The sequence below is a fragment of the Podarcis pityusensis genome, assembly GCF_964106645.2.
Source record: "Podarcis pityusensis genome assembly, chromosome: 5".
Taxonomy (NCBI): Eukaryota; Metazoa; Chordata; class Lepidosauria; order Squamata; family Lacertidae; genus Podarcis; species Podarcis pityusensis.
The window spans coordinates 20,947,514-20,972,978 of record NC_138032.1 but is presented as its reverse complement, the minus strand read 5'-3'; the positions used below and the strand labels follow the sequence as shown (position 1 = coordinate 20,972,978).

General features: G+C 45.6%; 3 protein-coding genes across 19 annotated transcripts in view; 2 read left to right on the top strand and 1 right to left on the bottom strand.

Annotated features, from left to right (window-relative positions):
- The window catches only part of VEPH1 (ventricular zone expressed PH domain containing 1), a 159,253-nt gene that overhangs the window by 88,859 nt on the left and 44,929 nt on the right, over window positions 1-25,465 (bottom strand). For all 17 annotated transcript variants that reach the window (XM_081007892.1, XM_081007887.1, XM_081007886.1 and 14 more), the window contains one exon: window positions 181-347. In XM_081007892.1, coding sequence (XP_080864018.1) covers window positions 181-347 — 167 coding nt within the window. The remainder of the gene's footprint in view (window positions 1-180; window positions 348-25,465) is intronic.
- On the top strand, window positions 8,207-15,168 carry PTX3 (pentraxin 3). Its single transcript, XM_081006385.1, has 3 exons — window positions 8,207-8,500; window positions 8,925-9,467; window positions 13,427-15,168. The coding sequence occupies exons 1-3, from the start codon at window positions 8,368-8,370 to the stop codon at window positions 14,044-14,046; spliced, it is 1,296 nt and encodes a 431-aa protein (XP_080862511.1). The 5' UTR covers window positions 8,207-8,367; the 3' UTR covers window positions 14,047-15,168.
- Window positions 17,816-24,367, top strand: LOC308478411 (uncharacterized protein). Its single transcript, XM_081008121.1, has 2 exons — window positions 17,816-17,855; window positions 19,003-24,367. The coding sequence occupies exon 2, from the start codon at window positions 19,299-19,301 to the stop codon at window positions 20,718-20,720; it is 1,422 nt and encodes a 473-aa protein (XP_080864247.1). The 5' UTR covers window positions 17,816-17,855; window positions 19,003-19,298; the 3' UTR covers window positions 20,721-24,367.

Below are 25,465 nucleotides of genomic sequence, written 5' to 3'. Positions count from 1 at the left end.
ATTGGACGGGCAAACACAATATTTGTGCCTGCTTCTCTGGAGGAAGTCCTAATAACATGGGAAACTTGATTGTGCTGAAAAGGTATTTAAATTACAGACTCCCTTGAATGAACAGCCACCTACACTAAGGTGGGAAAATATGAATTAATAAGTGGAAAAATATGAATTAATAAGTGTTACCTCTGGTTGTTTTTTCTTTGCAACTATAAGCAAAAGCCGTAAAAGGTGCTGCTGTTCAGGCTGCTCCAGATGAGACATCAGCGATACCAGATCCTTCAGGTGGCTGTTAATTGGCTGCGATTGCTTTTCATACAAGCAGGGTAATACGCGTAGCAACATTGCGTTCCCTGTCGAGAAAACGAGAATGGAAGAATAAGAGAGAGCCAGCATGGTCTATCTTGCCAGCAAGTCTCTCCCTTCATAACATCTCTCAAAGCGAAGAGATAAAGTAATAATGGAATTGGCATTTTATTACCCATGATTTCTGGGGAGGAGATTTGTGAAAACTGGTGTTTGTGTCAAAACATATGGCACAACAAAAGGAAAATACATATTGCATCAAGAAATCAAAACATTATCTAATGTGGAATGCGGCTAAGCGAGGCAACATGGCCTTGTGCATAAAGCAAGCTGCTTAGATTTTCAAAAAAATGTATCGATATTTAATTGAGCACTAAACCACTGCAAAGGTTACTGCTAAACAAGCATGAAAAGTAAGACAAGCCAATGCATTTAAAAGGAGGTCTGGAAACAATATTTGGTTTTTAAAAGTATAAAATTAGCAAAAAGGTAAACTGAAATACAACCAGTTAGGATGCAATTTATGGGGACTAGGGAGTTGCTTAAGCATGGAAAATGAAAGAGAACAACCAGGACAAAAAAAAATTATTCTCACACACAGTTTTGAAGAGTGTGTTTGAAGATGTGCGTGCACAATTTAATTTGAAGCCAGGCTTCACAGAGAAATCTATAACATGAAACATTGTACAAGCTGGGCCTGGAGTGATTGAAGTTCCATGCTGACAGCATATGGGAAACATCTGCCTATCACTATATTACATGGTTTCACTCTCTAAATCTTCTAAACATACTGAAAGCCCCTATGGATTCACTTTCCAGCAAAAAAAATGTGTATGCCGATCTCCTATGCTTTCTTTCATTTAAATTTGCTCACTCTCTTAACGTGGAAGACAACCAGGTCACTCATCAGTTGCATGATAGCAGAGTTTCAGACTGTTTAGTAGAAACATCAGCTGTTAGGACATTCCTTCACCCTGTAATTACCAGCATCTGGAATGCCATATGTATAGTTCGACATCTCCAACAATTAAATCACAACTGTCCTAAAAGTCTATACTGTAAGGCAGGACCAAATCAGAGTTAGATTTATGGATGAAGGAGAAATTTATTTGGTTTGCATTTTAAAACAAACTGACCTAATTCACTGCTCCCAAACTTACATGCGTATTGAAGCTATCGGTTGGACTGAACACTTTCCCAAAGTTTGTAAAGCAGTTTTGGTTCAAAAAAACAACACACCCAAATGTGTGTTTTAAGGGAGAAATGTGTATTTGAGGGGGAAATGCAGTGAGAAGAATACGTAACTTTCTATTTCAGGGAAAGAACACATGTAAAATGTACATAATTTAAATGGAAAATCTTCAAATGTTTTTTGGAAACATCTAAAGAACTGACATGGAATCAGATCCTGACTATCCCTCCTTCAATGAAATGTTTGTGCCTGCCTCAGTCCTAATGCTATTAGTTGAAAACCTTTTCAACTAAGGTGCTATTGCAAGAGATGCCTAAAGTGCCTTTTCAATGTTTTGCATTACTTAGATGTTAATGTCAAATGCTGATAGCATGTCTTCTCCATCAGCTGTTTCTTCTGGAATATGGCCTGGGACACACGGGGAACAGCTCAAGTAGCCTGCTTTGGGTTTTGAATGACACCCCTGCTCCACTGAGGCTGCAATCCTATACCCACTTATTTGGGTGTAAGCCTCACCAAACTCAACGGGACTTCTGAGTAAGCATGCAAAGAATTGCACCATGAGGCTCTGTGCCTGGGACCCATGGCAGACACTTCAATTTCTCATTAAACAGATACTAAACCACAATATCTCAAGGGGGAATGATGTGTTCTTCAAGCCTGCCACTGGTAATGGCAAGCTGCAGCGCCTTCCTAAAAATAAGTTTAAATAACAGCAGCACCCCAGCAGGCAGTTACAAGTGGCAGATTTGTCCCTCATCATGTGTCTTGTTCTTATCTTAAGCAGCTTTTTGTGCATGAAACACAGCGACATACGTTGCTGGCATAAGTTTTGAATTATAGGGTAGAATTCAATGTAGTGCTAAGGCAACCAATGTGGTGCTAATGCAAGGATTTCTGCTTGCATAACAAAATATTTCCCCTCTCTTCTCCCTCCCTTAAATCTATTCTAGAGGCTCCCTCAACCCTCTGGAGCAGATTTTGGGCGGGCAAGGAGACGTGCAGGGGGAAGAGAAGGGAAAAAGTCTATTTGCACAAGCAGAAATCCTGCACTGATGGGATGCATTAGCAGAGTACCGCCCCCCCCTCCCCACTTTTTCTAGCCCTATAGCAAAGGGACATGGATTCCACGGGACAGATTCAACTAAACCAGGCATGTCCAAAGTCTGTTTCGGGGTGAAAAATCCAAAAAAAGCTGAACAACTTCAATCCTAAAAGAAGCTCAACAACTCACGCATGTTCACTTCATCAAATCTGGTTCTCTTTGAAAAATGTTTGGGCATCCCTGAAACAGTTGCACCAGCAGAAGCCAGCATATCATGTCCCACTAGCACAATGCCCCCTCCCCCCAGCTTCTCTCCCATATTAGCTCTTGGGGGTCATGAAGCTCTTGGAGGAGGCAGAAGATCATTTCATCTGACAACTAGAAATGCTTGCACTGACAGACCAATCATAATAGCATAATGGTGAATTACACCCTATGTTCATTTTGGGGTCAATGGTGACCAGCAACTCAAGAATGTGTTTCTTCAAGATGGTATCTGTTCCTAGGAACCTGACACAGCTCATTCACCAGATGATTAGAATTAAATATAACACATTGAGAAGGGTATCTAAGTAGTACCTCCACATTCAGAGGCAGTCGTTGTTGTTGTCATTGTTGTTTTCATTCCTTTACTGATTTATTTATTTTTTTAAAAAGAAAAATCTCAAAGCGGTTAACAACCTACATTAAAGCATCAAATAAAACAATCCAGAGTAAAACATTAATGAAGAAAGTAAAATATAAAGTATACATTCAAACCAACACAATTAACAGGAAACTAAAGTATTACCTTAAAGATTTCAAAACTAAACATTACAAAGGTCAACTATGGAATGCATATTTAATGCAGCAAAGTTAACCAAATTATCTTAAACATTTAAAAAGAACACGTTACTAAAGGAAATCAAATATGAAATGCACATTTAAAACAACATAGTTAGCAAGAGAATAATACATTGTCATAAGTGTAGAACATATTTGCTGCTGTTGCTGCCAATCCTGCCAATACCAGTTCATGGTGGGGGTGGCTGAGGAAGCTCAGGCTCGATGACCTGGGTCTCCACCAAGAGACAACAAAGATGGTCTCTGGCCTCTTCAACAGCCTTGGCTTGTGTAGTTGGAGTCAATCAGGGCCACACCCTCCATGGCCATGAAGGAAAAGGCCAGAAAAGCAGGGAGCAGGTCTCCCAGAACTCACAGCCAAGATAGCCATGAATGCCAGTTGTCAGGTGCCAAATAGTGGAGGAAGGAGATTGCCTTCATGCTTTGCTTGCTAGGTTCCTGGAAAACTCTAGCTGGTGGCCACCATTAGAAACAGGATGCTGGACCATGTTCCTAACTATGATTCAAATGCCTGCTTTAGATATTTCGTGTACACCCTACATCAATCATCTGTTACAAACAAAATTGTGCACACTGCATCATTCTGAAGAAACTTGCACTGCATGACGAGTAACTTCTCACCTTTGTCCTCTTCCACTTTGGATCCATGCCCCCATGGGGAAACGAACAGCATCATCAGTCTTTTAAGTCTAGGAATGTCTGAGTCAGCAGCAGATCAGGAAGGATTTCCTCATAGGCCTGATGGCTATCGAACAACTTTTTCCCGCTTCACAGCAAGTCAGTCACTATTGCCAATGCAGTGACTGGACTAGATGAAAGATGCCTCCGATTAAGTAAGCTCCCAGTGAGACAACAGAACCAACACTCCTACTGGGTTTTGTGTTTTAATGAAAGAGCTCCATGCCTTAACTTATCAGGCCTCCATGAACCAGTCCACTCCTGTTTTAACTATCCAAATTAGGTATCCAATTTTTCTTCACAATACCAGAATAATTCCAGAGGGGCTCTCTGGGATAAGAAGCCTGACATCATCATTACTCACCCATGTTTGTTAAGCCTCCGTAGTGATTTGGAGCTAATGATATATTTCATACTTACTACTAATAGAAAAGAAGTGAGCATGAACCTGGGATTTCCAAATTGACTTCTTCTTTTTTAAAAAAGGATGTGAGCAGATGTTCATTCTTAAATCCAGAGGTGCCTTCAGATATAAACCTTGGAATGCAGTTGAGTCCTTGTGAATTAAAAGGTGTGAGGGAAAAGTTGGCCAATGGATTCTTCCGGGGGGGAATTGTTTGGCATGAATTATGAACATAAAAAGGAAGCATCTCTTGCTCCCCTAGCCCATCTTCTGGAAGCTTTCTCTTGATGCTGCTATGTACAAAGTACTTTCAGATGACCAAATCTTGCCCTGTTGTTGACCCGACATACTACCACTACTGTGTATTCTGGCAAGATGTTTATCAGTCACAGCATAGATGATAGACATTGATAAAGGTTCTGGCAAAGCAGTCACCCATATCATGTTCGTGAATTATGAAAACATGAGGCCACAGTTGGAAAGAACTGAGTTTTGTAACAGAAATGGCTAGATACCTACCGGGAACTGCTAGGTCTTTTGGAGCCTGTTTCATATGCTATCCATGTGAAGGGACGCCAGATAATTAAAGAGTTGTGCTGATGGCTCCACGCCCAACACTGCGCACGACTGCCCAGTTCTGCATCCCGCTCTCCGATCTCCATGTGTTGAGCGAAGGTCTGAAGGGAGACCATGCTGTAAACGTGGAGGCTCTTTCCTGCGATTGAGAGCCCCTAGCTACCCTTTAATCCTATGGCTCTTCTAACAGGTGAACGAGAGTACTTTGAGGCAGCTTCTCACTTTAGATTTCTATCTCTCTCAGAACTATGCATTATGTTCCTATTATGTTCCTCGTCTCTTTGCACAATTCAAAAGTGACACAAGAAGCATATATATTGTACTCATGGGTTCATATCCAGTGTTATTTTTAATCGGCGCAGGCCCACTGAAAATACTGGACATCACTAACTTAAGTCCATTCATTTCAATGGGTCTGTTCCGAGTAGAGCTAACGGTTATAACCCATGTATTTTTACTAGAGAACAAAACATTCCCACTCAGTAGGACGCATCTATCCTGTGATGATGATTATAGAATTGTAGAGTGGGAAGGGAAACTGAGGGTCATCCAGTCCAACCCCCTGCAATGCAGGAATCTCAACAAAAGCAAACATGACTGATGGCTATCCAACCTCTGCTTAAAAACCTCCAAGGAAGGAAAGTCCACCACCTTTCGTGGGAGTCTGTTCCACTGTCAAACAGCTCTTGCTGTCAGGAAGTTCTTCCTGATGTTTAGTCGGAATCTCATTTACTGTAACTTGAAGCCATTGGTTCAGGTCCTAGCCTCTGGAGTAGGAGAAAACCAGCTTGCTCCATCTTCCATGTGACAGCCCTTTAGACACTTGAAGATAGCTATTATATCTGCTCTCAGTCTCCTCTCCTCCAGGCTAAACACACCCAACTCCCTCAACCGTTCTTCATAAGGCTCGGTTTCCAGACCCTTGATCATCTGGGTTGCCCTCCTCTGCACATGATCCAGCTGATCAATATCCTTCTTAAATTGTATTCCCCTATTCCACAAACGCAGCTTACAGATACACCGAAACCACAGCCAATTCATAAAGAACAAAGTAGGAGGAAATCAATGAACATTTCCACATTTGAAAACCCTGACTGGCAGATCTGGAGGCCAATTCGTATGTTAGCTAAATGGCACAGCTCTGCATAGTTGGAGAATGGCCGTATTTACATGGGCCTGTAATAATGTACGCTGAGCCAAAGCTACGCAGGCTAGAAGTCATGCAACGGCTCAAAAACAGCAGTCTCATATCTTCTGATCCTCTCTCTGCCTTCCAGTAATGTCTACTGAACACGTAACTTGTCATCACTATACTGCAAGCTCCCCCGCCTCTTCTTCATTGGTGGTTGAGCCTGCAGGGGCAGGAAAATCTTCAGCACAGTAGTATCATTTTGCATATTTTATTTTATTGAACATTACTGAGAGAGGGCGGGTGGCAGCTTGGGTCTGTATTTTGCATGTCTGTAAACCACACAACTCCTCTCACATCTAGTTTTTCAGCCTCAGCGGTATGAGTCATTAAGGACAATGGGTCATTAATTCCCACTTAAGTCTTTCCATAAGTACGCCCACATCTGAGACTGTGCACCTTTCTGCAGAAGTGGCTTTAGGGTAGTGCAACCGGTCACACTGGGGGTCACACTGCAGGGGCAGTTAAAACAATGCTCTAGAATGGAGCTCAAGAGGTTGCAGGGGTGCCAAATTATAGTGCCGTGCAGGGCGCTTATGAAATTTGAGAGCCCCAAAGTCTGCCACTGCTTTCTAGCAGGGATATCCTGATTCTCACAGAATGGACATGGATACTTTTAAAGTTCAGTAGACTAATATATCATACAGGTGACTAAGTATAAATTGGAAGCTGTCACAGACAGTTTCAGTCTCTAGAGAAGGCACCCCTCCTTGAATAGTTCTAGTATAGTGGATTGAATGTTCACTTTGATCATACATTTTGAATTTCTGTTCCCCAAATTCCAGCTTAACCAGGTACATAGATTGAGGGTGCCCTTGAACAAGGGACATCTTAGAGCCTAAGCATTCCATCTGCAAACTAGGAAGCCCTGTGATCCATCTTGCAGGGTTGTTGTGAGTGTCAGCAAAATCAGGGTTATAATCTAAAGCCACCTGCAGACTACTGTCTAGATCCAGCAAGGCATCTCTGTGGGTAGATGTCAAGGCTTCCTTGAGCAAGTCTTCTCAAGGAAGATCAGCATGCAGAAAAGAATGCTACTGGCAAGGGTGGTGAGGAAAGGACCACATCCAGCGCCTGGCACTTTGTTAGCAGCAGCCCATCCTAGTTCCCAATTTATCCATGATTTGGGAGCCTGGATAGCTCAGTTGGTTAGAACGTGGGCTGATAACACCAAGGTTGAAGATTTGATCCCCCTATGGAATAGCAGCATATTCTTGCATTCCAGGGTGCTGGATGAGATGGTCGTCAGGATCCTTTCCAACTCTAGAATTCTATGATTTCATGATCCTATGATGGACAGCTGATTGCCAGTCTTAGGGGGGATGTAGAATATGTTCAACTGGTGATCATGGCTGGGAGAACCCAGTCAGATAGGTGGGGTGTAAGTAATTTTTATTATTATTGTTGTTGTTGTTGTTGCTGTTGTTGTTGTTATTATTATCATCATCATCATCTTCTATACAAGTGAGCACCTGCAATTTCTTATAGAAAACGGGGTCTTAGTCCAACCCAATATATCACTGATTATTATTATTATTAAGATATATTTAAATTACTGCATTAAAAAAACCAACCCAGTACACTTCAATTTGGGAAACTTCAAAGTTATGCAAAACCTTTTTTTTAAAAAAGGATTGTAACTTGGAATGTACTCTAAAATGTTTTCGAACCATAGCTTGAAATTCCAGTCTCTCTTCATTTCAGCAAATTCACAATTTATTTGTTTTCTTGGCTTTTCATCCTTCAGAATATTTTTCAAGAAAAACTAGTCTCCAAGGAGCTTTGCAATTCGTAATAGGAGTTTTCCCCATGATTTCTCCCTTTACACTGCTAGGTAATCCAGCCACATTTCAAACTTTTAAGGTTCAGGATTGTGCAACCTCCCACCCCCCCTTCTCCTCCCCACAACTCCCATCCAAAAAAAAAAAAAAATTAATAATAACCAGAAGCACTCCGATTACAGCACTAGCACTAGCATTACTCATTCATTCAGGTTCAGGCACTCTCAGAGTATTATTTAAGGGCTTTCTGCAACTCCCTCTCTTAGAATCATCTCTGCTCAGTTTCTTATTAGAGACTTTTTCATTCAGGAGCACGCTGAGACTTTCAAGGAAACAGCTGGGGAATCATAATTGAAAGAAATGCTTTCCTTTGTGATCCTGTTTTTTGCTTTCTGGTCTCCCTCATCTAGTCAGACCCAGGATGAGTACGATGACCTTTTTTTCTTCAATTTTGACAATGAAGTTGAAAGTGTAATTCCTGCAACGGAAGAAAGTAAGTAGTTCTTTTGCCTATTTCGTCTCAGTCTTGCAAGCTAGCTGTTTCTGTAGTCATCGAAGGAAAGAACATTCAGAGTTCATGTTTCTTATGCTTTCACTGTTGTAAAAGCTGTAGCCAGCTAACAAAAAAAAAAAGCATGGTGATTACAAGACCTTTATAGGTAAAAGAAGGCAGACGCCTGTGTTCTTTTCTCTAGTTCCCTTTTACAATGCTAAGGTTGGCCACATAACACCACCAGCACTATTTGAACAAGTCATAGCCTTGTCTTCTGGGGAAAGAAAGCAGTGGGAAGTTTTGAAGCACACCGAAAACAGTGTGCTCCAAAAGACTTATTTAAAAGACAACTTTGCTCAAGGAAAAAAATAACCCACAGCACAGAAACATAGATTTAACAGCCGCTGTGTTTATTCTGCTCTAGGTATTTCGTGCGACTGCCAGCGAGAACACACAGAATGGGACAAACTCTTCATCATGCTTGAGAACTCCCAGATGAAAGAGAATATGCTGCTCCACTCCCTCGATGAAATCCTTAAGGTGGAGCTGCAAGCGGTGAGAGGGGAGATGCTCCAGTTAGTGCAGACCTTGGCTGGCACGTGCACCACTTCCACAGAGAAAGCTGCCTCCCAAATCGTGAGCCAAATGGGCCAGATGCTGGCAAAAAGCAGCAGGCAAACTGAGGACTTTCCCGGGGTGCCTCATGTATCTGCGGAAGGGAAGATCCTCAAAGAGATTCTGCAGCTGAGCCAAAACATGTCCAGCAGGCTGGGTCACATTGAGCACACTTGGCAGAGGGGAGCTGAGGTGGATGAGCAGCAGAGGGGCTTTCTGCAGAGAGACCGATCCAGAGACATGGCAAGTGGGGGCGGTTCCATCCTGAATTCGCTATGGCAAGAACTGCAGGAAACCAAAGCTGAACTGAAAGAAGCCCAGAAAAGTACCACACAGCACTTGTTGCCATTTGGTAAGTTAAACTATTGTTAGTTAATAAGTTTCACATCCGTTCCCAAACAACTGTGTTTAAGCAACTCTTGTTAAATAGTGCCAATCCATGCTTTTATTATACAAGGGGAAGCATTGTTGTGAAGCCTGAGATGAAGGCATAGTGTGTGGGAGCAGACTGTGTTTAGCAGATGCCCAGATTGTACAATATGGCAACCAAAGAACATGAACACACAGCATAAAACCCATTTACAGGATGCCTAACAAGGAGACTATAGCTAGCATAATACTGGATGGTGCCAAAGGCAACATCGTTTCCTATATTTGACCAACAGAAAGACTCCTGACAGTGGTACCTTGGGTTACATACGCTTCAGGTTACATACGCTTCAAGTTACACACTCCTCTAACCCAGAAATAGTGCTTCAGGTTAAGAACTTTGCTTCAGGATAAGAACAGAAATTGGTCTCCGTCAGCGCGGCAGCAGCACTTAACTAAAGTGGTGCTTCAGGTTAAGAACAGTTTCAGGTTAAGAACGGACCTCCGGAACGAATTAAGTACTTAACCCGAGGTACCACTGTACTGGTCTACAGCTTTCACATTTCCAAGGCCTTAATGTCTTCTTGACTCCTGGCTTCCAGCTACAGACTTCCCCTTGTGTTTGCAAGAATAAGAACAATAATCCACAAAAAAACCCTCTTATTCTATTCCATTTCGGTCCCTTCTTTTCCTTCCTCTTCCCAGCAACCTACCTGCTGCCTCCTTCGCAGCATTCCTCAGAGGCTATTTATGAACAAAACTTGACCCCGTGAGCTCACTGATTATGTCAACACGCTATTCATCAATTCTCATGCTTCAGGGCATAAACAGATTCTCCACAGGGGTTCGGGAAGGCGGAATAGCTTTCACCCTGTGCAGCCCAACTGCATAGCGATCCATCACAAAAATTCCCCTGCAACTTTTCTTTGAAATACCAGCACCATTCAAGTGCTCCGGCAGAAGTCACCATTATGCATGTCATGACTCATGTTACGATGAATAGAATAACCATTTTCATAAAATAGTTTTTGAACTTATCCTTCTCTGCTCCAATTTACAACCCAACAAGGATTTTTAAGGCAATACCTAGATGAATATCAATTCCTGAAGTAATCAAGGAAATATTCCACTAAAGGAAAAATCAAGATACTTATAATACTAAGTTAATATAGAGAGGATGGCTCCTGCATTTAGAACTAGCCACACAAAACCAGCATTTACCACAGTTCAAGGATGCCTGCAGCTCTGTGGGGTAAATGATGCCAACTGCAGATTTTGGTTGGCAGTGCCAATCACTGGCCTCCAAAGCATCAGTTGCCTGTGAAACTGAAACATAAAAGTTTCTTTTGTTTTATTTGACTACAGTGGGACCGAAAAGCAAACAGATGGCTGAATAAACCCATACCATGTGGTTGTGCATTCATTAGTCGAAATAGGTAAAATCTCACTGCACAGATATTCCTTTTATACTCATTGATAGAAAGCAGCAGTCTGAGAATGGACTCCTGCACATTCAAGAGAAAGTTTGCAAGAACTACAGTCAACTTCTTAAATTCAAGAAACAAAAGACTATAAGGAAAAAGTGTTTGTTTTTTAATTTATGAGAAAGAGAGAGAGAGCACACATTTTGGTGGAGGGGTGGGGTGCAGGGAAAGTACCCTGTAGCACAGACTGGTGCACACTGAATAAGGCCAAATTAAAATATAGTGGTTAAAATGCATTTTTGCATGCACCAGTTTCTGCTTTGAACAGAGCAATTCCCAAGGACCTCTAAGAAATTCTTATTGGCCCTTTGATTATTTTAACAGGTGAGCTAAAAAATGGATATTAACAGTTCACTTTTCCCTGGATCAACATTCTGAGTTGCTTAAAGATGGGGGCATCAGACTAACATTTCTTTTGCAAACCTTTGCAGCTGTGAAATAAAGGTGAAACCACTCATTTTCACTATACTTAAGAGTAACAATCATACAGGTATGATCCAGCCAAAGGTAAGCACATTTAACGCTTGTGGACTTCAATGGGAAAGTTATGCCGGAACTAAATGGTGTGGCTGATGTGTGCCTGCTTTTTTAAGGGTGATCCTGTATCTCCCCCTTCCCTTCTCCTTTGTAACATTTGGTAACGCAAAATATATGACGCAACATCACCTTGCAAGGTTCCTCCCACTCCACTTCATTGGCTGCTGCTTGAGAGGTGGGGGAACTCACAATGCAATGATGTCACACATGTTTCACATTATTAGACATTATAGAGGAGAAAGGAGGAGGAGGGGGAGTTTCAGGATTTCTGTTTTCTACGGCAGCCGCATGTCAGCTGCAATGTGCAGTCCTGGCTTCAAGCCCATAGAAATTAACAGGACATAAAAACTCTTAACTTTGGCTGGATTCCTTTCTGCATTTTTGCCCAACTGATGAAGTCAGTGTGAAGTCCAGAATAACTCAGCCGAATTCACAGGACCTGCTCTTAATTCACAACAGACTGACTACAGACAGAATTTCGTTCCATATGTTTTGATAGGAGGAGGAAGGAAAGTCGTAATATGATTAAGAACAAGAAGAGTGTATTTTTGAAATACCCCACAGATCCCTCTGGAAATCTTTTCTAAAAGAGTTTTCAACAACTGGTTTTAATTTCTTGTGTATCGTGGATTCCTGCCAGGTTGACTCTTAAGGGGTTTTTCTGATCACACTGTTGCTGGTGTCTTATGAAGCTGGTTTTAATTTTGGCTACCCCTTGATAATAAAGCCAGAAATCCTGCTAATTAAAAAGCCATGTCTCTGCACACAGCTCTGCTCTCTTTAAAGAAGAGTCCCCACAGAATCATGTCCTAATGCCCCACTTCTCAGTGGTCAAAAGGTTGTTAACACACTCAAAGCCAAAAGCACGTGACTGGCCCGGTTATTACAGCTGTGATTTCAAGATGCATTTTAGCTCTAGGAACTTGACATACAAATGTTCATTGCTCATACATAGCTCATTGCTCATACATAGTTCATTGCTTATACAATAATATGTCCCCTCCAAAAACTCCTGTGATCTCTTTACTTCTGTATTTATTAGAGCACTTCTATGATTGACCACCACCAGTCCCATAATACACTGATGGCCAAACTTGGCCCTCCAGTTGTTTTGGGACTACAGTTCCCATCATTCCTGGCCACTGGTCCTGTTAGCTAGGGATGATGAGAGTTGTAGTCCAAAAACAGCTGGAGGGCCAAGTTTGGCCATCAGTGCTTGAAGAGTTGGGGCCAGAATAGGCCTCATTTTGTTTTGAATTTGTTCTTTGGTCACTTCTATCCCATCAAATAACATGCAGTTCTTGAGGACTACTTTCAACATTGCAAGGTGATGTTTGCAATGTGCCATTTCTATGTGGTTTTTGAGGTATTACACTCTTTCTGTGTAATACTACTGTTTATTTGGTGTAATACAAGTAATCCCAAACAGGAAATAACATACAATAAAAGTGCCCTAAACAAAGCATCTAATGATGTGCTGATCCTATAAAGGTTTTATGGACACTCATTTAAAAAAAGATGCACTGATCAAAATGTCAAGAACACAATCCACAACTGCAATAAATCTTTTCCATCTTCCACTGTCTGTCCTAAAATCTTGCTTCCTTCTATTGTGGGCTTTCAGAAGAACCTTAGTTTTGGAAAACTAAAACTTTCAAACTGGAATTTTGGTGAAAATCCATTTTTGAAATCCCCCAAATTCAGTGGTGGAATATATGTCCTTTTTAAAAAAAAACCATAAACAGAACTTCATACAAGCAACTCCCAGTTTGCATTGGGGTTGCATTCCAGGTCATTCAAGGTCGTAGATATGGAGATGTATGGATGGTGCCATTTTGGTTCCCTAAGGAATGGCACTCTTATAATTACTTTGGTTGTAACTTAACTGGTTGATGATAACATCATTCCGTTATTTTTGCAGGTTGTGAGATGGCCCTTTTATTCCCAATGCGCTCCAAAAAGATATATGTGAGTGTTCACCCAACTTCCACAATGGTGCTCTACTCCTTCACTGTCTGCACATGGGTTAAAGTGACGGAAATTCTAGACAAAACTATTGTATTCTCCTATGGAACAAAGATAAATCCTCATGAAATTCAGTTGTATCTGAGCAATGATTCAGCTGTTCTTGCTGTAAGCAATGACAACAACAAGGTCATCGCCCAACATGTCGTCTCTTCTGGACGGTGGATTCACCTTTGTGGCATTTGGAGCACAGTTAATGGAAGTATTTCACTGTGGGTAAACGGGAAGGTGGTGGCTGCCTCCACAGAAATTGCTGAGGACCACATCGTTCCAGATGGTGGGATTTTGAAGATTGGCCAAGAAAAGAATCGCTGCTGTGATGGAGGCAGTCTCGATGAATCTTTAGCTTTCTCTGGGAAAATAACTGGCTTTAATATTTGGAACAGAGTCCTCAGCGGCAAAGAGATAACAAGACAAGCTGGAGAAGAGGCTTGTAACATTCGTGGCAACTTAGTTGGGTGGGGGGTTACAGAGCTTCTGCCTCATGGAGGAGCTCAGTATGTTTTTGGGCCCTGAACAGATGCCCTTCAAAAGTCCATGTAAAGACATCAAATGCAGAAAATCTAGGAAGCCTGAATGTTTAAGGAACTGGTCATACAAAAGAGCTTCCACAGGGAAGTTCCTTTATAACTCAATAGACAAGCAGTGATATGGGGGTGGGGGTGGGAATGCTTAATTCATGAGGTGCCACTTCAGCCTAGTCCATACAGGAACCCTTGGATAAGGCTCAGCATGGCAAAAAGCCTCCAAGTGACTGTAGCAGCTACAACTACATCACTCTAATATTTTCCCACTCTCCTCTGTTGTTCTGAGTCCAAGAAGGAAAAAAGTTGTGCCAGAGGGAGGGTAAGTGGATGAGTAGCACTGAGAGATGGTTAGAAGATAGCAGACATTATCTGCTGCTAGAACAAGTAGTTACTAAGTCAGTGGGAGGCCTTCTCACCACAAGGAACCTCATTCTCCGGGGCACAGAAACAGCTGCCACGAGGAACAATTTAAAATGGCTTCCATATGGCAGCCATACTATGTGCTCTTAAATATATCTCATGACGAGTTAGTACTGTAAGCATGCAGCCATAAAGTGAGGTGTGGATGAAATGTTCTTTCAGCAAGCAAAAGTTAAAACATAATCAAAAGTAATAATCAAAAGCAAACCTATTCAATAATTATATTGGAATAACAGTCCTTTATGCAGAAGCTGTTCTCACTCATAGCAAATAGGTGTCATTCATTATAATCCGAGGACAGATTTTGGCTCAATAACTTTCCTTAAGTAAATATATGCAAACAAATGGCTGGAGCTCTTTTTCTACAGAGCTAATATGCTGTCTTCTGGATATCCCCCATTTGTAGATTTTATATTAGCAATGTGAATTTTACAGATGTACCATATAAGAGTATTGAAGTAACGTTTGTTGTTTTGTTTTGTTTTTTGTTGCAACTGATATGTACACCTTAATAAAGCTAGTGCCGTGTCCAAGATATTATTTATACTGGAAACCAACCTAGCATTCAGATAATTGTAATTTTCTTGTTTGGAATGGATACAGCTGTACTATATTGTAAATTGATTTTGTACTAACATTATTGAAATTATTTTTTATAAAATTGTACTGTAAATAAAAATGCTTTATCAGACTGGTATTTCTTATAGTTTTATTCAAGAGGTCTGAATTGCCAAAGCAAGCACAGCTTTGGAATGGCATGTCTCTTTCCTCTTGTCTTTCTTGTCTACACAATCTATGTACAGTGGTGCCTTGGTTCTCAAACGCCTTGGTTCCCAAACGCTGAAAACCTGGAAGTAAGAGTTCTGGTTTTCGAACGTTTTTCAGAAGCTGAATGTCCAATGCGGCTGTCGGCTATTGTTTCCGGGGCGCCTGCACCAATCAGAAGCTGTGCCTCAGTTTTCAAACATTTCAGAAGTCAAATGGACTTCCAGAATGGATTAAGTTTGGCACTTTTGTTTTTGCTCTTTATTTTGCTATTTTGTTTTTGAGGCTTTTTTGGTTAATTTGTTTTTGTGACTGTGTGGAACCCAGTACAGCTACTGATTGATTGATTGATTGATTGATTGATTGATTGTGTGACTGTGGAAATGGATAAAAGCCCCCCATCCAGACAATGACTATCATCAGTGCAGGTAAGATTTTTTTTTTTAATCATCTACAATACTGTCTTATTTATTTTATAGTATAGTACATTGATTATTGCTTTTATTTTATTGATCAGTGGTCTCTTAGATAGTAAAATTCATGTTAAATTGCTGTTTTAGGGGTTGTTTTTAAAAGTCTGGAATGGATTAATCCATTTTGCATTACTTTCTATGGGAAAGTGTGCCTTGGTTTTGGAACACTTTGGTTTTGGAACGGACTTCCGGAACTGATTAAGTTTGAGAACCAAGGTACCACTGTATACTTCTCACATAAGAGTTCATATTCAGGGGCCTGAGAAGTGAGTAATACTCAATGGCCGCTGTCCAAATAAAACTGAGCTAAACTAAGCCAGATGAAATCAAGGCCTGTACTAGATCTTTGGTCATTCCAGCAAAACCTGCTCTATGAGAACTGCAAAAGCTACTGTATGGGAACTAGAATAGCCTTCTCCAACCTCATGCTCTCCAGAAGTATTGGACTACTGATCCCATTATCCCTGGCCATGCTGGCTGGGGCTGATAGGAGATGTTCTACAAAACATCCAGAGGGCACCAAGATGGGGAAGGCAGGAACAGAAGACAGCAGGGATGAGGTCTCTGATTGTCCCATGACAGGGAATTATCCTAAAAGGGAGCAAGTTAATGGACTCCAATGAGCTAGCTGGCCAGAAATAGAATCACTTTAAACTTCTGCACCATCAGAAGGAGAAACTGTGGTGGTATAGCAGATTATAGATTGTGTCAACAGCTGCCAGTGCAAGGGGAAAGCCTTGCCACAGTAGTTAACACGTTGGTTACTTCACGACTGGATCACTGCAATGCGCTCTATGTGGGGCTTCCCTTGCGCTTGATCCAGAAGCTGCAGTTAGTGCAGAATGCTGCAATTGCTGATTACATCAGCTCAACGGCAACAAGGGAACCACAGATGTACTTATACCAAGCCCCTTAAAGCCCAATCCTTTAAACAGCTGTGCTAGCAAAGCATGAAGTTTTAATCCCAGTTAATTGCACTGAAAAGCTCTTGGGTACTTTTAAAGGAAAGATTTTAGCTCAGTGGTAGAGCATCTGCTTTGAATACAGAAGGTCCTAAATTCAATCCTGGGATAGGTCAGTCAGTAGAGCATTAGACTCTTCATCCCAGGGTTGTGGGTTCAAATCCCACGTCGGGCAAAAGAATTCCTGCATTGCAGGGCTTCAACTAGATGACCCTCATGGTCCCTTCCAACTCTACAATTCTGTGATTCTGTGATTTCAAGGTACGGCTGGGAGAAATAACCCATTAGCCAAAGTAGGGGAATCTGAACCCAGTCTCAACTGTCCGGGTCCCAAAGAGCTGGCCAACACTATCATAGATATAACAGCTCTATGCACACACACCCCACAGCTGGAATCTTGCACCTAGCATCCATTTGCATACACAAAAATGCAGACAAGTTAGGAACATGTGCACAGAAGCACATTTTTGCATGCACATAGGCCATCTATGGATTAGGGTGTCTGCTCATTCATGCATATATATTTTTCAAATTCTCCCGCTTTCTCACAAATAATAATAACAACAGAAGGCAGCCTGCTTGTTTCTTAGTTCCTACAGCATCTCTACGAAACTAAACATTCCTTGCAATTTCATCTTAGATATCCAGAGCAACACCTACTGGTCAAATGATGGAAATGAAAAGAAGAAAGAAAATAAATGGGATATAAGTTAAATACTACGAAGAACTCTTAACTATATTTAAGTTAATGACAGAGTCATTGTTGCGTGTAATTTATAAAAATTGACCCATAGCAAGCAAGGAATGGCATGGAAGTGGTAGACACAGGAGTAAACAGCAGCCTAGTTTTTACACACGGACTCAGGGTGTGTACACAATGACCGCTCCCCGCTTAAAACGGGGGGCGCCCTTTGCGTGGACGTGTGCAGCCCTAGATCTGGAGCGGCCCCATCAGCATAGGCTTGGCTTTGCCTTCCCTCAGGTGGGATACCTGGAGGTCTCCGCCTACCTCAGTCAGTTGTCCAATCCCACCTGGGGGAAGCGTTGCCAAGGAGACCAGGCCAGGTAGGGGAGGGATTACCTGCACACACAATAGAGGGAGGATCTTACCTGGGAATCCTCAATTGGCTCCAGAGCTTCTTCGGGAAGGACGTCGCTGGACTTCCTCGCTCCAAAAGGTAAGCCTGGGGCCTTTGGCCTCCCCCCCCACCCGCGACAGGGTTCCCAAAGGATAGCGGGGGGTAATGGATTTCAGGATATCCCTTTTAAAAGGGGATCCTTTTCCCTAGGCGGGCCCTGATGCCCCGGGGTGTTGGGTGGTGGCACGGGGGCCCCTCTGGCTGCCCCCCATGCCTGCGGGGGCGTGTGGGCCGCGGGGGGAGGCAATGCCACACGCGGCCCTTCCCTTCCCCCGGCGGCCCTGGGGTGCGGCGGGTGGGGGGTCCCCAGTCACCCCCCAGGGCCTCGGAGGCCTCCAAGTGGCCTTTTTAGGCCATAGGGAGGCCCGCCGCGTTTTGGGAGGCCTTGTTGGGCCTCGGGGGGGCTCCGCCGCGTTCCGCGGCCTTATCGGGCCTCCGGCGGCCCTGGAGCCTCCCCTGGGCGGCAGGGGCCTTCTCGCCGCCCCCACGATTGCCGGGGGGCCGCGGGCCGCGCCGTGCGGCCTCCCCCGGCTCTGGGGGCCTAGCTAGGCCTTGGGGAGGCCTGGCTGGGCCTCGGGGAGTCTCCGCCACGTTCCGTGGCCTAATCGGGCCTCCGGCGGCCCTGGAACTTCCCCTGGGCGGCGGGGGGGACCTCTGCAGCCGGCGGGCATACCCGTCCCCCCCAAGATGGTCCCGGGGGACAGTGTGGGCCTCTGCTTGCCCCACCCCCCTTAAACTGTGTGGCAGGGAGGTGGCGCCGCATCACGGGGCCCTGCCAAGCCGCTGTAGGACTGGTCCCTTTTGGGGGCCTGCAGGGCCTGCTTGGTGGTGGCTCCATGCCTGCAGCCATTTCAATGGCGACCGCATGACGGCAGCCATTGTGCCGGTGGCTGCATGGTGGCGGCCATCCTGGATCTGGCTGCATGGCGGCGGTCATGCCTCGGTGGTCCTCAGGCACACCTATGGCCTCATTAGGTACCGTATTTTTCGCACCATAACACTCACTTTTTTCCTCCTAGAAAGTAAGGGGAAATGTCTGTGCGTGTTATGGAGGGAATGCCTACGGGTGGCATGCCTACGGATTTTCCTCCTCTAAAAACTACGTGCGTGTTATGGTCGGATGCGTGTTATAGAGCGAAAAATACGGTACATATTGGTTTTACATCTCACCATCATGGCTTGCCAGCAGGTGCAGCGGACAGCAGGCATCGCACTCATTATCGACTAGGGGAGACTGCCCATGGACCTCAACTGAAATCTGTGCAGTGATTTTCTAAACTATTGCTTGCTTTATTTTGCAGCCTTCAGTTGCAATTCCTGCTGCGACTCAGTTCTTGCCTTATCTCCTCCCCTCCCATTAATTGTACCCTTACCTTTATCACTAGTGTGTGTTTGCAAATTAATAGCGGGCATTTCCTACCAATCATTGCCCCCCCTTTCTTACGGATTCCCTAGCATACCCCACTCTATTAGCCCCACACCATGCCACCAAAGCGTCAGGCTGCTTCTCCTCCCCGCACCAGAAGGGGCACCGTGAGGGGTGCGCCCACCAAGCCTGCCCAGAGACAGGCGACTGGACAGCGAAAGGCGCGTGCGACCAGGGAGGAGCAGCCCAAGCCCAAGAAGACCGCGCCCAAGAGGGCAGCGGCACCTAGAGGGTCTTCTGGGTCCATAAGCCCACTAGCCTTGGCAAGCCGCGCCGGCAGGGAGTCGGCTGCCAAGCCGAGACGTACAGAGAGCTCCTCCTCTACCCGCTCCTCCCTTAGTAGCAGTCTCTCACACTCGGTGCGTGGAGACAGTAAGGACAGGACCATTGCCCGGCTGAGGCGCCACCTGGAGCGGCGGGATTCGCGCAGAGGGAGCTCTGGGTCACCTCACAGCCGCAGGCGAGGGCGCAGTAGCAGCTCCGCTGACCGCCGTGCTCAGGAAGGTGGGTCACGTTCATCATCCGCATCCACCAGGCGCAGAGATAGGTCCCCCCGTTCCAGCTCCAGGTACAAGAGTGACAAGAGCCCTGAGTCGCACAGATCGCGTCATCGCGGGAGGAAACACTGCAAATCCAGGAGGAGGGGCCACAAGTCCAAGAGGGACTCTTCTGGATCATCTAGTTCCTCAGGTAGGTCCAGCTCCACTGATAGTGAACGGGGGGGGAGCATCAAAGGCTATTGGGTTACAGGCCCCCACGCCCCAGGGCTGCCACACTGGGTCTGGCGGCGCCGCAACCAGAGGCACAGGCGTGAACATGGTGCTATCGCGCCGTGCGGGGAGGAGGGCATTGACTCCAGAGGTAGCATTAGGAAATCCAACTTCAAAAGAACCGACCAGCCCCCAGGCATTCACCTGCGTGAGAAGTTGCGGGAACGCATCCTTAATGGGGAGTTCGTGGATTTGTTTGATCTGCTATCCCCTGCCTCTTCGACATGCCTAAAATCTAAATCCGCCGAGCAGAGGAAAAAAGATAAAAAAGTGAGTGTTGAGCGTACCTTTCGTAATTGGCTCACTGCATACACCACTTACATGGGTATTATAGTCGCTAGTTACCCTGACAGGGGTTGGCACCTGACCAACTACCTACTTATCATCCTAAAGGCTGAAGCCATGTCTGGAGAGGCGGCAGCACTCTCCTATGACCAGGCATTCAGGGAGCGGGCGGCAGGGAACGACACAGCTAGATGGGATATCAAAGATGATGACGTGTGGTCTGAGTTGGTTGCCCCATTCTTCAAGAAAGGGTCCGACAATGTGAAACAGTCCAAATACCAATCCAAGGCCCCCAAGAGATCTTGCTGGGAGTATAACAACGGTTCCTGCTTCAGAGAAAAATGCCGATTTGCTCATGAATGCGAGCGCTGTAGTGGATCTCACCCCACCACAAAATGTTTTCGGAGGAAGAAGCTTTTTTGAGGCTCCCGCGGATCAGGCGCAGGCACATCTCAAGACAAAAGAGAGGCCGGAGCCTCTACAGGCTCCTCTGGCACACAGCAAAGCAAAAACAATGCCCGCAAATAGTGCTCTCCTTTCCCTAGCCCCCTCACCCATATCTCTATCAGCAATGCTGCCTTTTTTACACCAGTACCCCAATAAAGAGGCAGCAAAATACATTGAGGAGGGCTTTAGGGAAGGTTTCCACATCCCAGTGGTAGGCACCCCCTCATGCACCAATCCCCCCAACCAAAAGTCTGTCTGAGATATGCCACACATTGCCAAGAAGATCTCCAAAGAACGCTTGTTGGGGCGAGTGGCAGGTCCCTTCGCAGAACCTCCATTTCCTAACCTCATAGTGTCTCCACTAGGTACCATACCTAAGAAGGCCCCAGGCGAGTTTCGATTAATACATAACCTTTCTTACCCAAAGGGTGGGTCAGTAAATGATGCCATTCCCCAAGAACAATGCTCAGTCAAATATGCATCTCTTGATCAGGCAATCAGGCTGGTTAGGGAGTGCGGCCCGGGCGCGCTCATGGCAAAATGTGACATCGAATCGGCCTTCCGTCTGTTACCAGTCCACCCCAGGGACTTTCAAATTCCAGGACCAATGGTACTTTGACAAAGCTATGCCCATGGGCTGTTCCATCGCATGTGCTGCATTTGAAACCTTCAGCACATTCGTGGAATGGGCCATGAAACACAGGTCAGGGTCCCACCGCATTCCCCATTACCTAGATGACTACTTTTTGGTCCAGCCAGTGGGCTCAGACGCGTGCGCTAGGGCGCTGACATGCTTCATTCAGCTGGCGGCTGAACTGGGCATCCCGTTGGCAGCGGACAAGACCGAAGGTCCAACCACTGTCATCCCATAACTGGCTATTGAACTGGATTCTGTCAGCCAAACCTCTCGCCTGCCCCTGGCCAAACTCGCCACGTTGAGGGAATTGATAACTACCATGATGGCCCAGAAAAAGACCACGTTGCATCAGGTCCAGACACTCTTAGGACACCTCAATTTTGCATGCAGGGTTATCTCGCCCGGTCGCGCCTTTTGCGCACGCCTAGCCCGTCTCATGGCTGGCGGTGTTGCCCCCCATCACCACATCAGGGTCACCCACACCATAAGGGAAGACCTCAAAATATGGCTGACCTTCCTGGAAAGTTACAATGGGGTGTCCTTTTGGCAAGATTGGCTGCTGCCTAAGGAACATCTACAGGTGCACTCTGATGCCTCTGGTCGCTTTGGCGTCTACTTCAGGGGTCACTGGTGTGCGCAGCCTTGGCCGACATCTTGGCATGCGGAGGGCATTACATGCGATTTAACTTTTCTTGAGTTCTTCCCAATCCTAGTGGCTCTCCGGGTTTGGGGGCACCTCCTCAAGGACACCAGGGTGTGCTTCTGGTCGGACAACCAGGCGGTGGTAAGAATCATTGCGAAGCAATCTGTAAAATCCAACAGGGTAATTCGCGTGCTCCGTCTCTTCGTGCTGGAATGTCTGAAAGGTAACATCTCCTTTTCCACACGGTTCATCCCGGGCCTCAATAACGACATTGCAGATGCCCTGTCTCACTTTCAGATGGAGCGTTTTCGCGACCTAGCACCTGAGGCCGATCAACTCCCAGAAGCCTTTCCAGAGGACCTCTGGGAACTTGGACGAGAGAAGTGACAGCAGGAGTTCTGAGCGCCCTTGCACCATCAACATTGCAGTCCTACACCACAGCATGGTCCCAATTCGAGGGGTTCAGAGATAAGTTTGGTTTACGACGCAGACGTGCAGCCAAGGAGTCTGATGTTTTAAAATATTTGGTTCACCTAAAGCGTAGGGGCATGGCCCTTAAGACCATCAGCCTGCACAAGGCCGCTATCTGGTACTTCAGCAACTGTTTTTGGCTCCCAGACCCCTGTAACACTTTCCACGTAAGGAAGCTTATTGCAGGGTGGCGTCGCTCCCACCCGCCCATTCCAGATAAGAGGAGGCCAGTAACCATTGAGATCCTGCGGCTGATATGGGATGCGCTCCCCAGTATTTGCTGGTCCAACTATGAGGTTAGGCTCTTCAGGGCGGCCTTCTCCCTGGCCTTCTTTGGTGCACTCCGTATCGGAGAGTGCGTTGGGTGCACATTGTCACCTCATCGCAGGGGCTTGTCTGTGGCTGATATCAACCTTGACAGGCGCATGATACAAGTCAAAATCCGAGCCTCCAAAACCGATCATCTAGGTAGGGGTTCCACGCTAAGTCTAGCCTCCTCCCCACACACTGGACCATGCCCTGTCTCGGACACATGCAAATTCCTGAAGGTACGTCCTCCGGGACCAGGCCCCCTCCTCATTCACGCATCAGGCCGCCCCATGACCCGTTGCCAATTTGTCTCAATATTGCGTAAGGCCATCCATGCTTGTGGAGGCGACCCGGCACAATTTTCTGGGCATTCCTTTCGTATCGGTGCAGCAACCACGGCAGCTGCAAGCGGCCTCCCGGCAGAACACATAAAAACAATGGGGCGGTGGCGTTCAGCTGCCTTCAAACGCTACATTAGATACAACCAGCAGGCACTGACAGATACCATATAATCCTTTCTTTCAGGCTCAACCCCCAAACATGTGTGGATCTTCGGCCACAGCATAGTGCATTGGGCGGCCGTCCATGCCACCACCAGTCCAAACGGAGAACATCTGGGCCTGCAGCCAAAGATCTCCATTTCCTGGTTCGGACAACATGGAATGCGATGGGATGCCCTGCTCCCTCGGTTGCGTCACGAGCTTGCGTTCCACCACCCGCCAAACGCGGTTGTGCTCCACCTCGGCGAAAATGACTTGGTCGTTCGTAAAAGCATAATTCTGATCAAAACAGCGATCGCAGACCTGGAAAGCGTACACGCCACTCACCCCAATATCACGATTTTCTGGTCCGAACTTTTGCCACGCTTTCATTGGCGTGGCAACATCAAACCCACTAGACTTAATTACACTGTTGAAAAAATCAATAGGGCAGTGCGCTCTGCAACCACTCGCATGGGAGGTCAGGTCGTGAAACACCCCAACATTAAAGTTTACATGAAGGAGCTATTTCGGCCCGATGGCATGCACCTATTGGACCTTGGTAACGAGCGTTGGCTGAGCGACATCAGGCATGGCCTGATTGACTGGTTGGAGGGTGGCAAAGTGGCTTTTCAGATGTAGGTAGTCTTGGCGGCAAGACCGCAATCTTTGCGGTCTCGGGTGGCGGTATCAGGCCTTGGGCAGAATCCTTTAGTCCATCTTCCTCTTTGCGGCGGTGATACCAGGGTTCCCCGTTAAAGGGGTTTCTGAAGGGAGGCTTTGACCGTACGCCGAAAGGTCGTCATTGCTCTCCCCTGCGGCGGCGTAACGGGGGCGGCTATCTCTGCTTGAACATATGTTCTCCAGAGCCGGCCCATCCCCCCCCACACACACACTGGATAACCCTGAAGATCCCTAGGTCCCCGGCTGGGGACTGGGGAGGGAGAACGCCCAATGCCTGAGCCAAGGTCTACCCACATTTGAAATTTAATAAAGTTGTGGCCAATTTAATCCCATAGCACGTTGTCTTGAGTCGTTATTCCACATGATGGGGGGGACCGCTCGGGATCTGGGGACTCCGCCTGTCCACGCAATACCCTTTATTATTATTATTAATTGAATTTATATACAGCCCTATACCCGGAGGTCTCAGGGCGGTTTACTCTGGCTTCAGTGCATTGCCACCTCTGTTCTTTGAACTCATGTACACTCGACGTTATCCACAGTTACGCACAATCCACTGGTTTCTTCTGAAAATGCTGCTTTTGATGCATTTTCCCTAAGACTAGTTTCACTCTGACTACTCCAAAATTGATTGAGTGGTGAATTGCAGGTGTATACAGTGGAACGATTTCCTGGGGTTGACCCAACATGTCTGATGTGGTGGGGTGCAGTGCTTTTTTTTTTTTTTTAATAGAAAGGAAGGTGCCAGGACTCACCATGAAGTTGTCACAGAAAGTGCCAACCTTTAAACATTGGGGACGGGGGGGTAAGGTGCTGGTACTGCATACCCTTGAGTGCCCCCAGAAAAAAAAGCACTGGTGGGATGTGTGTGTGCATATCATGGAGGAGTATCCCACTTCCCACGCACTGCAATCTTACCAGTGTCTACGCATAAGGACATATTCAATGGGATTTACTCCCTGGTAAGGAGGTTAGGATTGTGTTCATTTTTTAAAAAGAGGTGGTAATTCTACTCAGCAGATTTATGCCCAACCCAAATTTTAAAAAAGAAAAGAATGTTGGGTTTGGAACTTAACAGGTTAAGAAGTTCCCATGATGCCTCAACATTCTGACGTCAGCTTTAGAAGCTGGGAGGAGTCTGGGGGGAGTTTCGTTTACTCTGTTCCCCTCTGGTCTCTGAGGGAAGAGGTTGCAGTTTAGTCATGGCTGCGGTGAGCCCAGGAGATTCCTGGGGAATGTCGGAATAAAGAACTGAAATGGACAAACCTGGTCTCTGTGTGTGTTTGTCTGAAGCTAAGTGAAGCTACGTGACAGTTTTCGCTGCTGTGTTCAACTCTGCTGAGGCGTGACTGGAGAGCTACTGGAGACGGGGCTGAGTGGCGCAGCTCGGAGGAAGCGCGCCGGGCATAAAGAGCTAATTGTGGACCGTAAATCAATTAGCGGGGTCACGCCAATAAATCAATTTCACAGGTTATGGGCCCTTAATCACCGATCGTAA